The 24,244-nt window shown below is 49.9% G+C and overlaps 2 protein-coding genes across 4 annotated transcripts; one reads left to right on the top strand and one right to left on the bottom strand.

The window, feature by feature from the left end:
- Nucleotides 1–417: 417 nt before the first annotated feature.
- C1H11orf68 (chromosome 1 C11orf68 homolog) lies at nucleotides 418–2,607 on the bottom strand. 2 transcript variants are annotated; one of them, XM_021206569.2, is made up of 2 exons: nucleotides 2,443–2,607; nucleotides 418–1,802 (listed from the first exon to the last, which is right to left on the bottom strand). In XM_021206569.2, the coding sequence occupies exons 1-2, from the start codon at nucleotides 2,586–2,588 to the stop codon at nucleotides 1,397–1,399; spliced, it is 552 nt and encodes a 183-aa protein (XP_021062228.1). In that variant the 5' UTR covers nucleotides 2,589–2,607; the 3' UTR covers nucleotides 418–1,396. The 2 variants fall into 2 exon arrangements, with proteins under 2 accessions (XP_021062228.1, XP_021062218.1); XM_021206559.1 differs by having other exon boundaries at nucleotides 442–1,788.
- Nucleotides 2,608–2,924: 317 nt separating this feature from the next.
- On the top strand, nucleotides 2,925–4,948 carry Drap1 (DR1 associated protein 1). Of its 2 annotated transcripts, none has more exons than XM_021211865.2 (7): nucleotides 2,925–3,075; nucleotides 3,313–3,385; nucleotides 3,471–3,564; nucleotides 3,866–3,985; nucleotides 4,106–4,199; nucleotides 4,342–4,430; nucleotides 4,731–4,948. In XM_021211865.2, exons 1-7 carry the CDS (start codon nucleotides 3,034–3,036, stop codon nucleotides 4,834–4,836), a joined length of 618 nt encoding a protein of 205 aa, XP_021067524.1. In that variant the 5' UTR covers nucleotides 2,925–3,033; the 3' UTR covers nucleotides 4,837–4,948. The 2 variants fall into 2 exon arrangements, with proteins under 2 accessions (XP_021067524.1, XP_021067516.1); XM_021211857.2 differs by having other exon boundaries at nucleotides 4,085–4,199; nucleotides 4,731–4,932.
- The last annotated feature ends 19,296 nt before the right edge of the window (nucleotides 4,949–24,244 follow it).

The raw sequence follows: 24,244 nt of genomic DNA, 5'->3' as shown, positions 1-24,244 counted from the left end.
AGAGGGCGTCAGATCTTGTTACGGATGGTTGTGAGCCACCATGTGGTTGCTGGGATTTGAACTCCGGACCTTCGGAAGAGCAGTCGGGTGCTCTTACCTCCTGAGCCATCTCACCAGCCCGAGACTCTTTCTTAATAAAATAAAATGTAAAACAAATATACCTTGGGACCAAAAGAATATACCAAAAAAGGCCTTGGGCCTTCCTGGAAAGACCTAAGAAACTGATTTTGATCCATGGGGTACAGAGGGGGAACAGCTCTAAAGAGGTTCTCAGCAATGGGCCTGACCTCTGCAAAGCAGCACACATTCTCGCCATTGAAGGAGGAGAAGGCCTGCTCAGGCTGGAGCAGCCTCTTCTGGCCCAGGCAGGCAGTTCCCAAGTCTTTCGAGAGCCAACGCAGGTAACCACCAGGACAATATTTGTAAAAAACACTCAAGACACAGACCCGAGCTGGGTTTTATTGAAATGTCAGGAGCAGGCACATGTCAAGGTAGCCAGGGAAAGGGTGTTGGTGATACAGGCTATGAGTTCGCAGGGAAGAGCAGACCCCATGTCCACGACCCTGCATCCTCTTGGCCAGAACATGTACAGGTCCCAGTAGCATGCCCAGTCCTGGAAGAGCCCTGCCACCTGGGCTGTGACAAGGGCAGGGACGGGAAGCACTAAGTTTTCTCCCTTCTGAGGGAGGAAAGAAAAGGAAGAATGCAGGCTAAGTATAGTGGGGACGGAGGTGGCCAGGGCAGACTTTCTCGAGTCTCTGCACCCAAGCTGTGGTCCTGGGCAGTGGTGGGGAGCAGCATCAAAGAGGGCAGCCGAGGGCCCCGCCCTCAGAGAGCCAGAGCCCCCAACTTGTGAGGGTTGGAGTTGGCCCTGCACAGAGAGCAGAAGTTCAAAGGAACTGAGTGCAGGCAGTTCCCAAGTCAATGAGTCCTCAGAGCTAGGGAGCTCAGCCTTCTTGGGACAAGGAAGAGAAGAAAGAAGGATCCATCCCAGCTGGGAAGCAAAAGGTGGTCACTCCTACTCAGCCCCATTAGGTCAGTTCTACATTGTTGGCACGATCCAGAACTCGAGAGCCACGGGTATTGCCTCCAAGCTGGAAACGGCTCTCATACAGAGTGGGGCAGAGGTGCCAGCGATTGGCTCGATAGATGCCCAGGTAGGTGTAGACATCAGGTTTGTAAGTGAGCAAGCACTTAATGCCTGCAGCACGGATGGCAGAATCTGCCTCCAGCACACCCAAGCGGTCCGTGAAGTCGTCCGTGTAAACACAGATGACCTGGCGCCCACCCTCCTTGGCCCGTGGGCTCACCTTGGCCACCTGGAGACGGCCCTCAACTACAGCCCGGGCAATGCCAGCCCAGGCATGGTCCAGCTTGAAGCCAGGTGCCAGGTGAATCAGCCACTTGCCGGAGAGCACATGGTGGGTGATGGCCAGCTGGCGCAGGGTACCTGGTGTGATGGATCGCCCGCTGGTCTGCAGAGCCTCCCAGGCCGCCTGCAGCCCTTGTACATCCCCTGAGTTGGGGGTATAACCCTCCCCATAGGCCGCAATCCAGCCCACAGGTTCAGAGTTGGGTGAACCCGGGTCCCCATAACGAGTAACTTGAGATGGTGGGTACTTGGCCAACCAGGCATCCAGCTCTGTGGCAGGTGTGGTACGGGCATCAAATACCAGCCAGGGGTCCATATCGGCTGCCATGGCCTCTGCAGCCAGGTGCTCAGCAGTGAAGCCGTCCTCCCGGCCACCTGGAGAGTCCTCCTCTTCCAGCTCCTCGTTTGGTTCCATCCTGTTGTGAGGGAACTGAGTCAGAGGTTTGAGACAGTAAATAAAAAGTGCTGGGTCCTGGAGGGTGCCAGGCACTGCATTAAACTGTGGCCCTGGGCAAGACTTAATGTCTGTGCCTCAGTTGCTTCATCTTCACAATGGGATAACAACTGATCCTGTCGAGATTTGTCTCTAGAATAAGATGCCTGAGGTGGAGTCGCTATTGTATTACTTTCACTGTTTACAAACAAGGAAATTGAAACTCTTAAGAAAAGGGGCTTGCCCAAGGTCATGCCTGTAAGAGCGCCAGAGCTTAAGTGTGAACTGGCACGGGGCTCTGCTACACCACCGGACTAGAGTCCCGCAGGTCGCGCGGCGCTGCAATTTAATGGACGTAGGCAAAACGCAGGGTTGCCAACCTCAGAGGCTGAGGCTGGAGAGGGCCAGGCCTCCCCCGGTGAGCGATTGGGGGCACAGTGAAAACACCGAGGCTTTGAGTGCCAGAGAGGGCAGCGGCCCATCGGGGGTCAATGGGTACCATCCGGACTCGAACCAGATAGGACCGAGGCTGCGCGAGGACCAGGCTCCAGCCCTACCACACCCGCCGCCATTAGTGCCCACAGCTTAAGGGTTGCCTCCACCCCGGGGGCCGTCCCTCTCGCCACCCCGCAGTCACCTCCGGCCTTCGCTTCGTTCCGCGCCAACCCAACTTCGGGCCCGGCTCCGTTCCTGCCCGGGGTCTGCGCCGCCGCCGCCGCCGCCGCCGCCGCCGCCGCCGCCACCCCCGCCGCGCCCCGCCCCTGCCACGGCCGCCGCCGCCATCTTAGGGTCCCGCCACCTCAACAACAACTTTATAGACAAACACAGTCACGGGGCGGGGCCAGAGGCGGAACCAGAAGGCTAGGGGCGGGGGCTCCAGGGGAAGGGGCGGGCTGCGTCCAGGGGCGGAGCCGGCGCGAGAATCCCGGGAGGTGCGGGTCTTCTGGAGGCGGAGCTAACGTTCGTACTTTAGCTTGGGGGGCGGGTGGGCGTGGCGGGCGAGCCCCGAGAAGGACGCGCACCGCCCCGGCGGATCCGAAGCCCGGCGCTCGGGTTTGGGAGCTGCTTTTCTACGGGCGGCACTAGGACCCTGCGGGAAGTGGTGTGGGCGGAGTAAGCGGCACCAAGACCCGGGGGGGGGGAACCGCGGCGGGCCGGCGGCGAACAGGCCCGGGGCCCGGAGGCTGCGGGCGGCGGCGCTGGGCCCGGCGCAACGAGAGGCCCCGAGATGCCAAGCAAGAAGAAGAAGTACAACGCGCGGTTTCCGCCGGTGAGCACGTGGCCGGGATGGGCCTCGGCAGGCAGGGCTCCGGGGAGGCTTGGGCCCAGGTCCTGCTGGTGGGGGGGCGGGTGCCTTTCGGTGTTCACGGCCTGACGCCCCGCCCCTTCCATGCCCTCCTGGCTTAGTGCCCCCCGCCCCCCTCTCCTTCTCCCGGGATACCCCCGGTTCCCTCAGCACCCTTGTTAGGGACGCAGGAGCCGAGCTCTCTCCCCTTCTTTTCGGCAGGCGCGGATCAAGAAGATCATGCAGACGGACGAAGAGATTGGGAAGGTGGCGGCAGCTGTGCCTGTCATCATCTGTATCCAACTAGGGGCCGGCTGGGCTGAGGGGCGTGGGGCGGGACTGCGGCACTCCCCTTTTTGGATTCTCCTTGACATCTCTAGCCCGGGCACTTGAGCTCTTCCTGGAGTCCCTGTTGAAGAAGGCTTGCCAGGTGACCCAGTCTCGAAATGCCAAAACCATGACCACGTCCCACCTGTGAGTGGCCGCTGAGCTGGGAGGGGCTCTTGAGGAGGCAGAGTTCTGACAGGGGGAGTGGTGCGAGGCCGAGGCCGAGGAAGGCCAGCTTTGTGGGTTTGGACTGATGCAGGAGAGATGAGGTGTTTCAGGCGGAGGGAATACAACCAGAACCGAGCCACCGGCCCGCCCGGGAGGCCTGGTGGGAGTAAAGAGGGGTATTTTTCATGTTCCACTGTACTGACAGGAAGAGGCTGTTTGCATCCTTCCCTAAGTGTTTTGGGGGGCCCCATTTGAATCCCTTCCTCTCCCACTTCTTCAGGAAGCAGTGCATTGAGCTTGAGCAGCAGTTTGACTTCTTGAAAGACTTGGTGGCATCAGTGCCTGACATGCAGGGGGATGGGGAAGACAACCACGTGGATGGGGACAAGGGTCCTCGAAGGTGGGTAGCCAAGACCAGGTATACAGGTGGGGAAGGCCAAGGCCACAAGGGTTGGGGGTGGCTGGGGGGTGAACCAGGAGGAGAGAGTCCTCTGGGCAGATGGACTGTACCTTCCCGAAGGGGCCGGAAACCGGGCAGCAGTGGCAGGAAGAATGGAGGCACCGGAAGCAAAGGCAAAGACAAGAAGCTGTCCGGGACAGACTCGGAGCAGGAGGTGAGTGAGGCCGATGGGTGATGGCCTCAGCCTTGTCTGCCACCTCTTGCTCCTCCATCTCCGTTCCTCTCCCAGGGGGTCTGGGCTCCCCAGAGATGGGTCCAGGCCTTCTCATTAACCCTGACCCCTCCCACGCTCTCAGGATGAGTCTGAGGGCACAGATACTGATGGGGAAGACGAGACACCACAGCCTCCACCCCAAGCCAGTCACCCTCCTGCCCACTTTCAGAGGTGAGCACCCCAGAAGCACCAGAAAGGGGCAAGCCAAACTCCCCAGAGCCAGTTAGGTTTCCTTCCCTGGCCACTTGGTGGTGGCAGCTGACTGAGGGAATGGGAGGGGACATTAGACACAAGAGCTTGCTCTGAGAAGGTCTTGTCTCCACTGTAGTCAGGGGGAGAGTCTGGAGAGTGGTCCTTGCTGGGACCTTCCCTCCTGGGGGCCGCCTTGACCACCTCTGCCTCCGGAGGAGGGGGCGAGGCCTGTGGGCTGGGCACAGCACAGTGGCAAGCCAGATTTCCTTTATCCTGCAGCCCTCCAACTCCCTTCATGCCCTTTGCGTCTCCCCTGCCTTTGCCGCCAGCGCCCCCCGGCCCCTCAGCGGCCGATGCAGAGGGTGAAGAGGATTATGACTCCTAGCACCCTGCGCCCCTCTACCCTGGCCAAGCTCTCTTCTAGTTAGTATTAATTGCTTTGGGGAGAGGAGAAAGGTGGAATTGTTCTTAAATTTATTAAAAAAAAAAAAAAAAAAAAAAAAGGATTTGGTTTCTTTTCATCCTGTGTTCAGGGCTTTGTGGCTGTACTTTTATTGCCCACCCACCTTCTTCCCCCACATGAGGGGCAGCAGGGATGGTGTGGGGGCAGCCAGTTATTGAGTGTTGAGTAAAAACGGGGAGTCTGACAGAAGTCTGGGGTACTAAGAAAGGGATGTGGTCGAGGGACTGAGTTGCCACCTGCTGGAAGCACTAAGAAATGAGCTCTCATCTTGTGCGGGACCTTGGGCAGCCTTCTTCCCCTCCCTGGACTGCTGAGGAGGGACAGATGGAGGCAGTACTGAGACTGGGCCTAGAAAACTACAGTGCTCTGCAGCCAAGCAGTCTGCCTACTGTGTACCTGAGCAGCCTGGGCAGCTTGTGTGCCAGAGGCAAGCGGTACATCTTCAGGGAGCAGCAGAATCTGTTGACAAGCTCGCTGGCGTTTTCCTAATGGAGGCATTGGAGACCCTTGGGGATGTGCTAGGGGTGAGGGTGAGGACTGGGGTGGCTACAGTCTGGGGAGTCCCAGAGCTGTTGGCCTTTGGCTTGAAGACAGGCTACACAGGGCCAAAGGAGGATATGAGGAAGCACCTTTTCTCATTTTCTGCCACTCTTTGGCAGGGGTGGGACCCTTTTCCAGTTGAGGGACACTGGAGGAAAAGACAAGATTTAGCTTGAAGATCTCAAGTTCGGCTGTGATGAATTTGGGGTGCTCGAGGACACTGAAGAAAGTGTGGATTGATCTTGTTGACAATTGAGACCTAGAGACAGGTGTATGGACTTGAAGGGCAAGTCACCAGACACAAGAGCTGCCAGACCCTGAGCTATCCAGATGGTCAGGGGAAAGGGAGAGGACAGTTGTCAAAGTACCCCCGAAGGACGTCTCCACAAAGAGCCTCTAAACCCCTGCTTCAGCAGTTATTGAGGGAGTGGGGAGCTGCAGCCCTGCTGGGGCTAAGACGGGACTAAAAGAATGCACGGCATGTTTGGTTTTTTCTTTTAAAATGTTTTCTTACGTGTGTGGGTGTTTTGCCTGCATTGTGCACTGCACGTGTGCCTGGTGTGAACCAGAGGAGGGCACTGAATCCCCTGGAACCAGAGTTCTGTAGAGATGGTTGCCAGTCACCTTGTGGGTCCTGAGAGTCTGAACCTTGGTCTTTTGGAAGAGTAGCAAGTACTCTTAACTGCTGAGCCATCTCTAACCCCCTGCTTTTTAGGATGGCAAAAAGTTTGGAGTAGGATTACAGATAGAACACTTACCTAGTGCTTACAAAATCCTGGGTTAGAGCCCTGGCACTGAAAAAAAAAGACTTAAATGACAGAAACTTAAGTTTCCAGAGAAGAAGGAGTAAAGGGACAGGAAGGAGACAGCAGAGCAGGTAGGTGAAGGTTGGGTCTGTGGCCAACCTCAGCTCGAGGAGGGAGAGGGTGGAGGAGAGGGTTTTGGAGGGAGCATTGAAGAGCTAGTTAATGCAGACTGCACTGTGAAGCAGGAGGTAAAGTCCCTGTGCTATGGGAGGGAAGGGGGTAGACTAGGGCAGTGGTTAGAACACTGGGAAGACGAGATGCGATTTAAGAATGGGTGCTGGAGACAGACCTCCTTCAAGGATGCCTTCCTTCTACTTCCTAACACTACAGTGCTCCTGTGACTCCCAACATGAGTCACATGTGGGGAGCTGGCCCCACTTCTAGGACTGAGGAGCAGACATGATGCGGCTTGGCCAGTCAGTGCCACACGCTGGTCATGCTGACTGCCATGAGGTTGGGGTAGATCCTCAGCACACCTGAGCTGGGCTACTGGAAACCTGTTACCTGCTCTAAAGGTTGAGAAGGAAACTGGTGCCAGGGCTGGAGCCTGAGGACACTGGAACCCATCAGGGGCCCTGTGTGCCAGTGTTTCCTGGTCACCTGAGCCGGGAGGCTTCCTCCCTCTCCGTGCCATGTGTACTGAAAAGAACTCTGGGTGGCACGGGGACTGAGTAGGGTGTGGCTCCTAGGAGCAGGAGGTTTTAGCAACAGATGGGGACAAACCAAGGGAAGGCAGACACATGGGACGCCATAGCAAAGGCCATGCTAAACAGGCTGAGGATTGCAGTTAGAAGGGGAAGAGATGCTTAAGAGCCCATCAGTGATGTCCATCCAAGTAGTGGATTCTGGGCCTGGAGGGATGGTTCAACAGTTAAGAGCACTGGATGCTCTTGTAGAGGACCCTGGTTTGGTTCTCAGCACCCACACGGCGGCTCAACCATCTGTAGTTTCAGTTCCAGGAGACCTAATGTCCTCTGGCAGTGCACATACATGGTCATACACACGTGCAGGTAAACATACACATTAAAATGTTAAAAAATAAGTGGGTTTTGGAGCCAAGTGTGTAGTGGCACCTGTAATCTCAATAGAGGCAGGAAGATCTGAAGTGTAAGGTTGACCGAGACAGCATAGTATAGCATAGTATAGTATAGCACAGTATAGCATAGCATACCACAGCACAGCACAGCACAGCACAGCACAGCACAGCACAGCACAGCACAGCACAGCACAGCACAGCACAGCACAGCACAGCATAGTATAGCTGTGTCTCCCAAGAACAGAAGATCAGTTCTGAACTCAGAGCTCATGGGAAGATAGCAAGGCAAGGAAGCCTGAGGCACTGGGAAAACCCTTGCTGCTTCTAGGCAGAAGACCTGAGGAAGCTCAGGTGGCGGCTGTCAGTGGTTCCTGCCAGCAGCTGGCGTGGCCCTCTGTCCTGGGATGGCAGCTCACTTAAGGTCACATCACCTGCACTCATTAGCCTTGGACAAGTTCTGTATCTTCTCTGCCTTATTTCTCACCTGTAACGTGGGGCTCGTTATTATCTGTGTTAGCTGTGTGTGCACTGGTTACACCTGTATGTGGACAAACACAATCTAATAAGACCCCAGCACACGTCTTTACCCTCAGCACCCAGAGAGGCAGACACAGGCAGATTCCTCTGAGTTCCAGGCCAGCCTGGTCTACCCAGCGAGTTACCGAGACCGAGACACAGAGCGACACAGAGAGAAACCCTGTGTAAAACAAACAGAACAAAAAACCCAAAGCATCCAAATGCTCATGTACAGAGCTCATCTCTTGCTCACCTAAGGTTCATAATCATAATGGGCTTTATCTGATCTTTAGCATCTTTAGGGCCCCACCATCCTCAGGATTGACTTTGCCGGGCTCTAGAGCAGGGAAAGTTGAGAGGCCCTGGAGACCTTTGTTTTTGTGACAGTCTCATAATGTAACTCTGATTGGCCTGCAACTAGATTTGTAGACCAGGCTGGCCTCCCTCTGTTGGAATTAAACCTTCCTCTTTCGAGACAAGGTCTTGTTATATAACCCACCTGGTCTGGTACAAGCTTTGTAGCCCAGGCTTCCAGACATGGCGACGGTCCTCCTGCGCCAGCAGCTCTCAAGAGCTGGAAACACAGAAGCTCTTCCAGGCCCAGCTAAAATGGTTCACACTCTATCCAAACCCACCTAGGTGACCTCCAGCTATTTTTTTAAAGATATATTTTTTTTTTCAAAGAACTAATGAAAGAATTTTTTTGTTGTTTTTTTGAGACAAGGTCTCTCTATGTGGCTCCTGTTTTCCTGGGACTCACTCTGTAGACCAGGCTGGCCTTGAACACAGAGAGCCATGTGCCTCTTCCTCCAGAGTGCTGGGGTTAAAGGTGTGCAGCTCTATACCTGGTGAGGAAAAATGATTTTTGTTTTGTTTTTTTTTTTTGTTTTTCGAGACAGGGTTTCTCTGTGTAGCCCTGGCTGTCCTGGAACTCAGTCTGTAGACCAGGCTGGCCTCGAACTCAGAAATTCACCTGCCTCTGCCTCCCGAGTGCTGGGATTAAAAGCGTGTGCCACCACGCCCGGCGAAAAATGATTTTAAAAAAGTAGGTTTTACTTTTAATTTTGTATGTGTGAGAAAGTATGTGTGTGCGTTCCTGCGTACACACAGCTAAAATAGATAATAATGAGCCCCACATTACAGGTGAGAAAATAAGGCAGAGAAGCTACAGAACTTGTCCAAGGCTAGTAAGTGCAGGTGTGAGTGCATGTGTATGCATGTGTGTGTGTGTGTGTGAGAGAGAGAGAGAGAGAGAGAGAGAGAGAGAGAGAGAGAGAGAGGTACCACAGGTGCCATCATAGATGGGAGGCGATGAATCTCCCAGGAGCTGGAGTTACAAGAAGTTGTGATCGTTCATTGTGAGCACTGGGGAACAAAACTCCGGCCCTGTGGAAGAGTGGTATGCATTCCTAACCACTGAGCCATCTCTCTAGGCCCACATCAGCCATTTTCTATCACAGGGCCTCAGAACAGGGAAATGGCTGTAATCGTCACTGGAGGACACAAGCCTTAAAAGGGCAATGCCGCTGGCAGGGCCAGGCCTCTGGAGAGCTCCTAGAGTAGAAACAGATACTGTGGTTCTCTAGGTACCATTGTATATCAAGGAGAGGCAGTCTATTTTGCTGGCCTGTTGAGCTTCACCAGGAACCATAAGAAAGCCTTGAGACAAGGTCTACTTCAAGCCCTGGACTACTTCAGCCCTGGGTGTGGCACAGTGTCAGCTAAAGACCATGACTCTCCCTGCCAATGGGATAGGACCCTGCAGCTCACTGCAGAATTTATTAAGCAACCACACAAAGGAGAGATGGGCTTCCAGGTACACACCGGAAAGGAGCCTGAGGAAGGTCTGACTTCACCTCGTGCTAGGGACAATGTGTGAACACAGAAGTTATACCCTGCTGGTGGCCATGTTGCTGGGGACCCTCTTTAGAAAATCATTTGGTAGTTGCTCATCTATTTTATTGCCATACTTATTTCACCCATGATCTCATTTGTTTCCTCTTAGGCCACTTTCCAGGAAAAGTCTAGGCATGTGTCCTCCAAAAGACAGAGTACTCACATTTGGGCATGGCAGAGGGAGGAGGGAAACCAAGATGGGAGCACCAGGACTAGGAATCCAAGGACACTTTCAGCTACACAGCAAGTTTCAACAAAACACCTTTAAAAGGGAGTTGGGAAATGGTTCAGCAGTTAAGAGCATTGACTGCTTTTGCAGAGTCGGGTTTGATTCCCAGCACCTACAATGTGGCTTACAAATGTAACTCAAGTTCCAGGAGACGTGATGTCCTCTTCTGTCATCCTCAAGTACCAGGCATGCATGTGGCACCTAGACAATAAAAATAAAACATAAATAAACAAATAAAAATAAAAATTAATTAATTAATTAAATCAAATTAATTAAATTAAATTAAATTAATTTAAAAAGAGGGCTGGAGAGATGGCTCAGTGGTTAAGAGCACTGACTGGTCTTCTAGCAGTTCTGAGTTCCATTCCCAGCACCCATATGGTGGCTCACAACCATCTGTAATGGGATCTGATGCCCTCTTCTGGTGTGTCTGAAGAGAGCAATGGTGTACTTATATACATAAAAAAGATAAATAAATCTTTTTTTGTTTTGTTTTTTTGGTTTTTGGTTTTTCGAGACCTGGCTGTCCTGGAACTCACTTTGTAGACCAGGCTGGCCTCGAACTCAGAAAACTGCCTGCCTCTGCCTCCCAAGTGCTGGGATTAAAGGTGTGCGCCACCACGCCCAGCTAAATAAATCTTTTTTAAAAAATTCAAAAAGAAAAAGAAGGGTTGGGCAGTGGTGGCACATGCCTTTAATTCTAGCACTTGGGAGGCAGAGGCAAGTGGATTTATAAGTTTGAGACTAGCCTGGTCTACAGAGTGAGTTCCAGGACAGCCCCGGCTATAAAGAAAAACCCTGTCTCAAACCGCCCCCCCCTCAAAAAAGAAAAAGATTCTTATAGTCTCTGCTGCCCATACACAGGGCACACAGGAACACATGGATAAACATAAGCATGTGTATGACAGGCAGAAAATAGTGAAAAAGAGCAAGAGAGCTGGTGTGGTGTGTGTCTTTAATTCCAGCCCCCAGGAGGCAGAGGCAGGAGGATCTCTGGGAGTGAAGGCCAGCTTGATGTACAGCACACGTTTGAGACCACCTAGATTCACATAGTGAGACCCTACTTTTTTTTTTTTTTTAAAGCAAGCCCTTGTTACACACAATAGGGAAATCTTATAGATCATGCTAAGCATCAGAAGCCAGAAAAGTCCACTGGGTGATGTAATGCATTTAAATGAAAATTAAAAAAATAATTCAGGAGCCAGCAATAGCAGCATACACCTGTAACTCTAGTACTTAAGCAGACAGGAGAATCCCAGGTTCAAGGGTACTGGGCTACAAAATGAGAGGCTGTTCAAAAACAAGATCAGGGACAAGCAGAACTGGTCTATGGTGGTGGAAGTTAGCAAGGCCATTAGGGGTGGGGATCAGCTGAAGGACACAGCTGTAAACTCCATGTTGGTCACGTACTTTGAGCTATACATTTAAGATCTGTACATTTTATGAGGATGTAGGCTGGGATGATTCAGTTAAAGTGCTTGTTGTTCTTCCAGAGGTCTTGAGTTTGATTCCCAGCACCCACATTAGGTAACTCTCCATCGCCTACAACTCCCGATTCAGGAGAACTGATGCCCTTAACTGGGCTCTGTGGGCTCTGTGTGCACACAAGCATGTATACAGACTGGCACATAAAGAAATACATCTGGGGTGGGAGAGATAGCTTAGTGGCTAAAAGCACTGACTGCTCTTCCAGAGGTCCTGAGCTCAATTCCCAGGAACCATATGGTGGCTCACAACCATCTGTAATGGGATCTAATGCTGTCTTTTGGTGTGTCTGAAGACAACTATGGTGTACTCATATACATAAAGTAAATAAAAAGAAACAAAGAAAGAAGGAAAGAAAGAAAGAAAGGAAGGAAGGAAGGAAGAAAGAAAGAAAGAAAGAAAGAAAGAAAGAAAGAAAGAAAGAAAGAAAGAAAGAAAGAAAGAANAAAGAAAGGAAGGAAGGAAGGAAGAAAGAAAGAAAGAAAGAAAGAAAGAAAGAAAGAAAGAAAGAAAGAAAGAAAGAAAGAAAGAAAGAGCCAGGCATGATGGCACACGCCTTTAATCCCAGCACTCGGGAGGCAGAGGCAGGCGGATTTCTGAGTTTGAGGCCAGCCTGGTCTACAGACTGAGTTCCAGGACAGCCAAGGCTACACAGAGAAACCCTGTCTCAAAAAACCAAAAAAAGAAAAAAAAAGAAAGAAAGAAAAGAAAGAAAGAAAGAAAAAGAAAGGAAGGAAGGAAGGAAGGAAGGAAGGAAGGAAGGAAGGAAGGAAGGAAGGAAGGAAGAAAGCTCTGTCTAGTGTGGACACACCTTTAATCCTTGCCCTCTGGAGGCACATGCAGGCGGATCTCTGATTCTTGAGGCCAGTCTGATCTATGTAGTGAGTTCCAGGCCAGTCAGAAACACACAGTTCCTGTCTCAAAATTACAAAACAACAAATAAATTTGTAAAAAAAAAATAAAAAATAAATAAAAATAAAAAAATAAAAGGGACCTAAGAACTTGTCTACCCTCAGCACTGAGTGTTCTGGGTGGTATAATTCTGCAAACAAAATGTTCTTGGAGTTTGTATCTGAAGAGGACACAGATGACAACATCCAGAAATAGCATGTCAGATGGTGATTCGTATTGTGGAGAACAGAGGGAGGAGAGGGGGTGCCCAGGGCAAGAAGAGGGTGACCTAGAATTCTGCACCAGGCCTGGAAACAACTTGAATAAGGTAAGGAGATTTGAGTAAAACTCCTAGTGAGTAGGAAGTGAGGGGACAGAGCTCTGTGGGAAAGGCTCAGCAGGGGGGACAGGAGCACCTACTGGGGATTTCTCAGTTCCCTTTCTTTCCAGCCTCCACCTCCTCAGACATTGCCTGGAGCCTGACTCAGTCCCTTTTTAGCAGATGGGTATCCTCATGGCAACCGGCAGTCCTCCTGGCCCAGACGTTTAGGAAGGGGATCTTAGTGTCGTGGGACACTTTTTACAGCACATTTGCCTAGGGTACTGCTTGGCCTGGAGCCTCAGAGGCAGGGGGAGGAGCGCCGTGAGTCTGAGTGATCGCATCCACCTCCCTTGAATATGGCTTCCAAGCCTGGGTGATGGTTCCCTCCTCCTCTCTTGGGATCACCTTCCACCTCTAGTGGGAAGGTATCACAGCCTCTCAAGTACCAGGGATTGTTAGATCCAAGTCCCCTGTTGGATACCTGACCTGCAGAGCCATCTTCTAGAGGAAGTGTCCCCACCACGCCCAGTTTACAGATGAGGAAGTGAGGTGAGCAAGTTTTCCCATTGGCAGAGTTGCCAATGGGGGCTTAATACATCTCCTGCAGTGGACTAGCACGTGGAGGAACAGGGTTGCCATTGTCCCCAGACCCGTGTCTTTACTGGAGCAGGAAACAGAGCTGTGGGACCCAGATGTGACCGATGTGCCCACTCTTGTAGGGATGGGGGTGTACCCAGGCTGGGACAGAGCATTTGGTCCTGGTACTCTCTGCCTTTGGTAACAATAGGTCTACACTTCTCCTTATAGCTGTTGAGTGTGCAGAGCCCTGCGTGGGGAGCTCTCTCTGTATTCTCAAATCACAGCTCTTCTTACTGTGCAAATGGTCTTATTTAAAAACAAACAAAGTCATACCTAGCTCCTAGCACCTTCCCCAACCCCTGCCCACAACTAACTCCACTGGCTAACCTGGAACTTTCTCTGTAGCCTAGTCCAGGACAGCCTTGAACACACAGAGATCCGTCTGCTTCTGCCTTCCAAATACTGGGGCTAAAGGGATATGCCACCAGGCCCTACTCCAGTGTCATCTAATTTTTTTTAAAAAATTAGTTGGAGACCAGGCGTGGTGGCACACGCCTTTAATCCCAGCACTCGGGAGGCAGAGGCAGACAGATTTCTGAGTTCGAGGCCAGCCTGGTCTACAAAGTGAGTTCCAGGACAGACAGGGCAATACAGAGAAACCCTGTCTCGAAAAACCAAANAGGCCAGCCTGGTCTACAAAGTGAGTTCCAGGACAGACAGGGCAATACAGAGAAACCCTGTCTCGAAAAACCAAAACCAACCAAACAAACAAAAAATATTAGTTGGTGGGGGCTGGTAAGATGGCTCAGTGAGTAAGAGCACCTGACTGCTCTTCTGAAGGTTCGGAGTTCAATTCCCAGCAACCACATGGTGGCTCATAACCATCCCTAACAAGATCTGACGCCCTCTTCTGGAGTGTCTGAAGACAGCTACAGTGTACTTAAATATAATAAATAAATAAATCTTTAAAAAAAAATTAGTTGGTATGGGTGGCTTTTTGCCTGCATGCATGTCATGTGTGTGCAGTACATGCGGAGGCTGGAAGAGAGCTTTGGGCCCCTAGGAAGTGGAGTCGTAGGGGGTTGGGAATTCTCATGGGGGTTTTAGGAATTTAATCTGGATTCTTTGGAAGAGCAGTCAGTGCTGTTAACTGCTGAGCAATCTCTCCAGTCCCTCAAACGTCATTTTAAAAAACTGAATAATCACTGGACATAGTAACATACACCTAATTTCTATGAGTTCTAGGCCAGTCTGGTCTACAGAGTTCCAAGATAGCCAGGGCTACACAGAGAAACCCTGTCTCGGAATGCCACACAAAGAAACAAGCAGACAGAAATGAGCACTAGTCCTAAGCTATGTCAGCAGTCAGAACTGCGGAGAAAAACACCCGCCCTGCTGACAAAGGCGGAAAGTGGGGAGCACTGGCTCCTCTAGAGGACGTGTCAGTCCATCCATCACTCCACTGCTGGGGGCCCAGTGCCCTCTCTGACTTCTTCATGCACCAGGCATGCACGTGGTACACAGACATATGTAGTGGTTTGAATATGCTTGGCCTAGGAAGTGGCACTATTAGGAAGTTACAGCCTTGTTAGAGTGGGTGTGTCACTGTGGGCGTGGGCTTAAGACCCTCACCCTAGCTGCCTGAAAGTCAGTCTTCTGCTAGCAGACTTCAGAAGATGTAGAACTCTCAGCTCCTCCAGCACCATGCCTGCCTGGATGATAATGGACTGAACCTCTGTACCTGCAAGTCAGCCCCAATTAAATGTCCTTATAAGAGTTGCATTGGTCATGGTATCTGTTCACAGCAGTAAAATCCTAACTAAGACAACATATATGCAGGCAACACCTATTCATATAAAAAGTTAAAGAGGCCAGGACAGATGGGCTGCTATGAGAAATGGAATGAAAGAAAGTATGGGGCCTGCAGTGGGAGTATGTATTTCTTTCTGTAAAATGGGGATGGTAAGGGGCTGGAGAGCTGGCTTAGCAGTTAAGAGAACCAACTGCTCTTCCAGAGGTCCTGAGTTCAATTCCCAACAACCATATGGTGGCTCACAACCATCTGTAATGGCATCCAATGCCTTCTTCTGGTGTGTCTGAAGACAGCTACAGTGTACTCACATACATGAAAGAAATAATAAATCATTCTTTTTAAAGCTTTAAGAAACTGGGGATGGTAAGGTATGTGTAATTTGACACTTGAAGTTTCCAGCATGGAACCTGGCACACAGGAAACACCACATATTCCATGAGGTGATGGCTAATCTTGACTATCAACTTGGTGGGATTTAAGTCACCACGGAAACAAACAGAAGCACATGTGAGGGGCTGGCCCACTGAGTGAGGGACTGGACTGGATAAAATGGGGACAGCCAGCTGAGCGATAGCAGCCATCTCTGCTTCCTGACCGTGGAAGCCATGTGACCAGCGGCCTCACACGGGCCACTGTGACTCCCAAACGTGTCACACTATACCCTGCAGCTGTGAGCCAGAATAAACCATTAATAATAAACAGAGACCCTGCCTGACAGGGATTGTGCTAACAGGTAAGGTAATTAGTGTGCATGTGTGTAGGAACCAGGGCCTGAGGAGCAGATTGGAAACTCGTGTGTGTGTGTGTGTGTGTGTGTGTGTGTGTGTGTGTGTGTTGCTCTGGGAAGTAGGGAATAAGGGGTGCAGGGCACTGGAAAGTGTATTTAAAGGAAAGGCTGTTCAGGATTCTGTTAACTCATCGAGTGCCCTAAATCAACGAGCTTGAACTAGTCAAACATATGCACCCTGGATGCCACATAAGACTGAGTGCCAAGCTGGGCGTGGTGGCCTTTGATCCCAGCACTCGGGAGGCAGAGGCAGGCGAATTTCTGAGTTTGAGGCCAGCCTGGTCTACAGAGTGAGTTCTAGGACAGCCAGGGCTACCCAGAGAAACCCTGTCTTGAAAAACCAAAAAAAAAGAAAGAAAGAAAGAAAGAAAGAAAGAAAGAAAGAAAGAAAAAAGACTGAGTGCCACCAAGCTGAACATTTTGCCTGCACATGTGTCTGTCTGTGAACCACTTGCTAGCTTGGTGAAGTGCCCTGCCGCGTGGATGTTGGGAGTCAAACCCAAGTCCTTTGTCCTTTGATAGAGCAGGCCAGTGTTCTTAACAGCTGATCTGTCTCTCCAGCCCCTTGTTGTCTTCTAGAATGACTTAAAATGATTTATGGGGTTTTTTGGTCGTTTTGGTTGTTGTTGTTGTTGTTGTTGTTGTTTTGGGTTTTCTTTTGTTTTTTGTTTTTTGTTTTTTTGAGACAGGGTGTCTCTACATAGCCCTGGCTGTCCTGAAACTCACTATATAGACCAGACTGGCCTTTAACTTAGAGGTCCTCCTGCATTCTGGGATTAAGGGCATGGGCCACCGTGCCCAACCTTGTCCTGTGGTCTTTAAGAATGATTTACACCGACTGTCTGGCCTTGCTCAGTTAATCGAGCCTCCTGTACAGGCTTGGGGTCTCTCTTCTTTCAATCACTCAGCCTGTTTACTGAGCACCTACTTGGTGTACCTGCCCAGCTCCTGTTCCTGGAGGTGAGTCAGACACAGCTGCTGTCCTGCCCGTATGACACATGGGTGGGACAGGGCTAATGAGCAGAGCTCAACAAATAGGCAACACTTAGTGCTTGGTGCCCAGTGCTGGAGAAAAAGCGACACCAGGACTGGAGTGAGAGAAACCTCCCAGCCCCGCCTTTCATGCTGGGAACCAAGGGATGCTGTTGGTGGCAGATCCATCAGTTCCTGGGGTGAGGCAGTGGTTCCTGCTTCCAGCCGCAGGTTATCCTTTACCCACCATCTAACTTGGTGTGCAGTGCTTGATTTCTTAGATTTGTTTTCTCTACACACCACACTTTTTTCTTTGAAGCAAGGTCTCACTGTGTAGCACTGTAGAGTTAACCAGCTGGCCTCTGTCTGCCTCCACCTTTTGGAGACTGTGAAAAAAAAAAAAAAAAAAAAAAAGCTACTCTGAACATTTCGCTGTTGGAGTCTCTGCTTTGATCCTTGGTGTATAGATAATGAAGTGGAACTGCTAGATAACATGGGGTGGTGGTTTGAATGAGAATGGCCCCCGCAGGCTCATAGATTTAAATGACTTAGTTACCAGGTGAACTGTCTAGGCATGATTAGGAGGGGTGGCCTTGTTGGAATAGGGGTGTCAGTAGGGGTCCCTTGTCAGCCCTAGTCGTGCATGTTCTCTCTGTGTGAGGATCAGGATACCAGCTCTCAGACAGCACTCCAACACCATTTCTGCCTGCCTCCTGCCATGGCCCCTGCCCTGGCGGCCATGGACTCTGAGTTCGTCCCTGAAACCGTAAGCAGCCCCCAGTTAAATGCTTTCTTTGAAAGACTGCCTGGGTCATGATGTCTCTTCACAGAACTAGAACAGCAACTAACTCACATTAACTATTTAATTAATTGTATTTATCTTTATGTGTCTGGGTGTTGTCCTGTACGTTTGTCTATAAAACAGATGTGTGCTGTGGAAATAGGGCTCTGGATCCACTGGAACTTGGGTTACAGAAGGCTGTGAACTGTCACAGGCTGGGAAAACCCCAGGTCCTTTGCAAGGGCAGACAGTGCTCACTGTACCATCTCCCCAGTTTCCCCCTCTACTCCTATTTTTTAAAACAGGGTCTCTCGTAGGTTGGGTTAGCTTCAAACTCACTATGTAGCCAAGGTTGACCTTGAACTCCTGAAGTTCCTGCCACCTACTGTTTGAATGCTGGCATTACAGGCGTGCACCTCCCCACCAGGGTGAGGGATCTTACTGCTGAGCCCTTAACTTCATCCTGTGGATCTCCGTGTTTTTCTCTAAGGTTTGTCATTATATTAGTTTCATGCTGTTTGATGGCTGAAGCTTTTACCAAGACTTTTTTCCTTTCTTTTCTCTTTTATAAAGATTTATTTATTTATTTATTCTATGTATATGAGCACACTGCAGCTGTCTTCTGACACACCAGAAGAGGGCGTCAGATCCCATTACAGATGGTTGTGAGCCATCATGTGGTTGCTGGGAATTGAACTCAGGATCTCTGGAAGAGCAGTTGGTGCTCTTAACCGCTGAGCCCTTACCAAGACTTTCAAATGGGAAACTGTAAAATATGTTATCCAACCTTGTTTTGTTTCAAGATTGCCTATCCTGGGACCTTTGGACTTCCATATGAATTTTAAGGTCAGCTTATCAAGACTCGGAAAGACAGCTGAGGTACTGTTTATTTTCCCTTATTTATGGTGTGTGTGGAGGGAGGTGCGCACGGGTGTAGGGATCAGAACACCCTGAGAGTCAGCGTTCTCTATCTGTTGGCTCCTGGGATGGAGTTTGAATCATCAGCCTTGTCTGCAAGTGCTTTATCCACTCAGCCATCCCACCAGTCTGCCAGCCGAGGTTTTGATAGGGATTTCTGGGTTTGCTTTAGGGACAGATGTTTTTCATTACAGTTAAGAATTACATTCTTGCCGGGTGTGGTGGTGCATGCCTTTAATCCCAGCACTTGGGAGGCAGAGGCAGGTGGATTTCCGAGTTCGAGGTCAGCCTGGTCTATAGAATGAGTTCCAGGACTGCTAGGGTTACACAGAGAAACCCTGTCTCGAAAAAAAAACAACAAAAAATTACATTTTTTTTTTTTTTTTGCCTGATATGGTGGCACACACCTTTAACCATCGCTCCAGGAGTAGTTCACTCCAGACCTGAGTTCGAGGTTAGCCTGGTCTATATAACAAGTTCCAGGCCAGGCAGGGCTACACAGTGAGACCATGTCTGGAAGCACAGAAAGGAGCAGTTTCTAAGCCGCTGAGCTGCCTGTAAGCTGTGCAGTGAGCTCCAGGTTTCTGGCTTTGGTGAGCAGCCACGCGTGCTGGGGAATGAGCTGTTAATGCAGCTCTTTTTAATTCGTTTCTGCTCTTTTAAGTAACCCCTCAGCCATACTGGTGTCTTACTGTGGCATGGTGTTGGTTTTCTATCTGGGGTTAGAGGACAATTCTTATCTCCCCAGGAATGATGTCATTTAACAACCTTGTGCCACAAAAAGGAAGGCACGAAGCTGCATGTGTCCTGGTGCACTTGTGAAAGTCCGAGGACTTGGGTCTGTCATCTTTTACCATGTGGGTCCTTCTTCCACGTAAAGGTCACAGTCAGGTCATCAAGCTTAGAAGCTCCCAGCCATATCCTAGCTCTGCCTAGCTGGACTCTGTAATGAGCTCTCTATATGATGCCTTAGAGAATGGGCCTAGGGAGCAAGTAAGGTTGCCCAGTTCATTTGTTAAGTTTTGTCCTTGCCTTGACCTCTCAGTGGCTCTTGTCACCATTAGTCACTTCCCTTTTCTTGAAATACTGTTCCTTTGGCTAGGAGCCCTTCCTTACCCAGCAATCTTTGCTCTTTTGTTGTTGTTTTTGAGACAGGGTCTCTATACATAGTCCTGAGTGTCCTAGAACTCACACTATAGACCAGGCTGGTCCTGAACTCACAACAGAGATCCTCCTGCCTCTGCCCTCAAGTGCTAGGATTAAAGGCCACAATCTTTGTGCTGGCCACTTTAGCCTGGTCTCCATGACCTCTCCTGACCCCAGGGCATTCTGACTTCTGCTCTTCTCTCTCAGCATCCCTCAGCTCAAGTGTGTGACAGTCTCCCTGACAAGTGTCTTCCCTGGACCCTCCCCCCCAATCCAACCTCCCATTAGCTGTCAGTGTTGGGTCTTCTAAACTCACTAAAGAAATCTCTGCTAGCCTGGCATGAAGGCATACCCCTTTAAGGAAATTTGAGGCTAGCCTGAGCTGCAGAGTAAGATAGAGGTGACCTCCTAAAACATAAAATAGGGGATAGTGAGATGGCTCAATGGGGAAAGTGCTCTCTGAGCAAGCCAGATGACATGAGTTTGATTCCCAGAACCCACATAAAAGTGGCAAGACAGAACTGATTCCACAGAGTTGTCTCTTCTGACCCCCACACATGCTTTGGCAGTAGCCACCCCCTCATCATGCACACACAATAACAATAAAAATAAATAGAACAGGGGCTAGTGAAATGGCTCAGCAGGTAAGAGCACCCGACTGCTTTTCCGAAGGTCAACCACATGGTGGCTCACAACCATCCTTAGCAAGATCTGACTCCCTCTTCTGGAGTGTCTGAAGACAGCTACAGTGTACTTACATATAATAAATAAATAAGTCTTTTTAAAAAATAAATAGAACAAATGAATGAGTTATGTATGTATGTATGTATGTATGTATGTATGTATTTATTTCGAGACAGTGTTTCTCCGTGCAGTCCTGGTTGTCCTGGAACTCACTCTGTAGACCAGGTTGGCCTCGAACTCAGAAATCCACCTGCCTCTGCCTCCCAAGTGCTGGGATTAGAGGCATGCGCCACCATGCCCAGCTGAATGAGTTATTTAAAATAAAGTGACTGGTTTTATGTCACCGTCAGATCTCTGAGCTTGACTCGCTCTTACTTGGTTTGCCTCTCTGAACTTGATTTAGAATGACACAGTTGCTGCTCTCCTGCCCGGTGGAGCCCCAACCATCAAGCACAGAGGGAAGCTGGCCTTCCTACCCTCACCCTCTACTCCAAACTCCCGCTCTCCTGTTGTAAAGGGATGGGAGGAGAACGGTGGTAAAGGAGGAGTGGACATGACTGGCTCCTCCAGGTGCTGGATAAAGCTACTCCAGCAGGAAGAGATGCTCAGCGGATGGGAGAGTGTACCACAGAGGAGCTGAGTTCAGTGTCCAGGGACCACATAGCGGCTCATACCGATCTGTAACTTCAGTTTCAGTGACCAGCACCCTCTTCTGGCCTCTTTGGGCATGTGGTGCACGGACATACACTCAAGCAAAACATCCGCACACATTTAAAGGGTTTAAACTACGAAAGCTGTGGGTGCTGTGGACACCTTTCCAGATCAACCCCAACTCCACCAAATGGTAGCACCTTTGTTTCATTTGCTCTGATTTTCTTCCTTCTGGCACACGCAGACCCATTCTATTGGGCTCCCCTCACAGGATCCATTTTTACCTTAGGGTTAGTCAGTCTCCACTGTCAGGCCATACCCTTGCTGGAGGTCACTGTACTACTGACACCCTGACACAGTACCAGAGAGCCTCTTCAGCTTTCTTAGAGCACTTAGTACCAGATTTGGAATTAGAAGACAGTTCACCAGTCAGGCGTGTGGCACACACCTTTAGTCTCAGCACCCAGCAGGGGCAGGTGGATCTCTGAGTTCGAAGCCAGCCTGGTCTACAGAGTGAGTTCCAGGCCAGTCAAGGTTACACAGAGAAATCATGTCTTGAAAAAAAAAACATTAAAAAGGAGAAGGAGGAGGAGGAGGAGGAGAAGGAAACAGGAAGAGGGAAAGGAAGACAGTTCACTAGCTTCAGGTTGAGATCTCAGCAGGATACCAGCTGTTTCCAAACTGATGTCATTACCAACTCACTCTCTCAACATTCACCCTGGAGGCTGGCAAGACGCCCCAACAGGTAAAGGAGCTTGCCACCAAACCTGATAACCTAAGTTTGACTGCCGAGACCCGCACAGTAGAAGGAGAGAACTGACTGATAAGTATCCCCAAGTGGTCACGTGCATCCCAGACCACACACCCCACCCTAGCCACACAAAAGACAAATAAGTGTAGAAGTATAAGACATCTACCCTTGGGCCGGGGGAGCATGTTTCAGTAGGTAGAGCGCTTGCCCAGAATGCACGAAGCCTTGAGTTCAGGGTTCAGCACCAAATAAACCAGGCACAGTGGTGAACGCTGTGATCTCCACGCTAGGGAGGTGGAGGCAGGAGGATCAGAAGTTGAAGTTTATCCTTGTCTGTATAGCAAGCTCAAAGCTAGCCTGGGCTACATTAGACTTTTTATCAGATAGATAGATAGATAGATAGATAGATAGATAGATAGATAGATAGATAGATACATACTTCTGACAAGGATGAGAGTCAAAAGTGGCAGAGTGTGGATCCGGCTGGGGCTGGAGAGACAGCTCAGAGGATAAGGCTGCTCTTCCAGAGGATTGGGGTTGGGTTCCCAGCACCCACATGGCAGCTCACAACTGTAACTCCTTTTCAGGTCCAGTGTTCTCTTCTGACCTCAGCAGGCACTGAATTCATGTGATATACATACAAACATACTTGTGGGTAAAACACCCATACATATCAAGTAAAAATGTCAATATTTTTAAAAATTTTAAAACAATTAAAATGTGGCACACACAGTTCCAGCACTTGGAGCCCAGGCAAGAGGACCAAGAACTCAAAGCCAGCCTGGGCTGCACGGCAAGAACACATCTCAAGAGCTGGGCTTGGTGATGCACACCTTTAAACCCAGCACTTGGGAGACCAAGGCAGGCGGATCTCTGTGAGTTCGAGGCCTACCTGATCTACAGAGTGAGTTCCAGGACAGCCGGGCTACAGAGTAAGGCCCTGTCTCGAAAAAAAAAAAAAAACCTAAACAATAAACCTGTCTCAGGCAAAAGTGCAACGGGATGGAAACTTCTGTCTGTAATTCCAATATATGAGAGGTGGAGACAGGAGGTGAAGAGTTCAAATCCATCCTCTGCTACGTATAGCTTGAGGCCAGTGTTCAAAACATTAAGACCCTGCTTTTAACAAATAGAATAGTTTCTATGATGGTTAATTCTGGGTGTCAATTTCACCAGATTAAGTAGTCAATAGAGCACAGATACTTCCAGAAACTAGACCTTGAGTCTTAGTGAACTAAGTGGGGAGATGGGTCCTCCTGGCAGCTGATGGGCATCATTCACGCAGCTGGAGCAGCTGGGGCGGATGCAGGAAGAAAACTGGGCTCTCCAGGAGCTCTGCTAACTTCTGCTGCCACCAGAGTTCCAGGCTCCTGGGTGGCAAGGTGGTTGGCTCAGCAGGTAAAGACACTTGCTGCCAGGCCTGATGTCTTGAGTTCAATTCTCAGGAAGGACTCGTAGAGTTTTGTTGTCTTCTGACCTCCAGACACATGCTGTGGCATGTTGGTGACCCCCCAGACACACACACAATAAAATTTAAAATTAATTCAAAAAAAATTTAAAAAGCCAGACAGTGGTGGAGCATGTCTTTAATCCCAGCACTTGGGAGGCAGAGGCAGACAGATTTCTGAGTTTGAGGCCAGCCTGGTTTACAGAGTGAGTTCCAGGACAGCCGGGCTACACAGAGAAACCCTGTCTCAAAAAACCAAGAAAAAAAAATTAAAAGAACTCAAGCCTCTCTGGCCTTTACCCCAGGGTGCTCAGGTTCTCAGGCTTTTGACCATGAACTATAAGTTATAAGATGAGTTCCCTGGCTCTAAGTTTTTCAACTTTTTCTGAAGCCCCACTGCTGCTGGTATCTCAGGATCTCCAGCTTGCACAAAGATGATCTATTGTGGGGCATCTGAGCAATCTTAGTTACATAAGTTAATTCCATGAATAAGTCTCCTGTCCTATATATCTCTACGCCCTACTTAGCCTGTCTCACTGAAGAATACTAACAATACAGGCATGCCGCAAAGCTTTATAGTAACTTGGCACAAACTAAAATCATCCGAGAGAAGGAAACCTCCGTTGGGAAAATGCCTGTGTCAGATCAGGCTGTAGGCAAGCCTTTAGTCTTAATGATTGATGTGGGAGCGCCCAGCCCATTGTGGGTGGGGTCATCCCTTGGCAGGTGGGCCTGGGTTCTATAAGAAAGAAGCAGAACAAGCCATGGGGAGCAACACAGTAAACAGCACCTCTATGGACTCTGTGTCAGCTCCTGCCATCAGGATCCTGCCCTGCTTGAGTTCCTATCCCGAATTCCTTGGATGATGAACTGTGATATGGAAGTTAATCCAAGTAACCCCCCCCCACTCCAACTTGCTTTTTGGTCATGGTGTTTTACTGTAGCAATAGAAACAGTAAAATGACAATGACAGGCTTATTCTTTTTTCTTTTCTTTCTCTCTTCCTTCCTTTCTTTCTTTTATATATATATTAATATATATTAAAGCGCTCTCTCTCTCTCTCTCTCTCTCTCTCTCTCT

This window comes from Mus pahari, chromosome 1 (genome assembly GCF_900095145.1).
Source record: "Mus pahari chromosome 1, PAHARI_EIJ_v1.1, whole genome shotgun sequence".
NCBI classification, from domain to species: Eukaryota; Metazoa; Chordata; class Mammalia; order Rodentia; family Muridae; genus Mus; species Mus pahari.
This window is presented reverse-complemented; position numbering and strand designations above follow the sequence as displayed.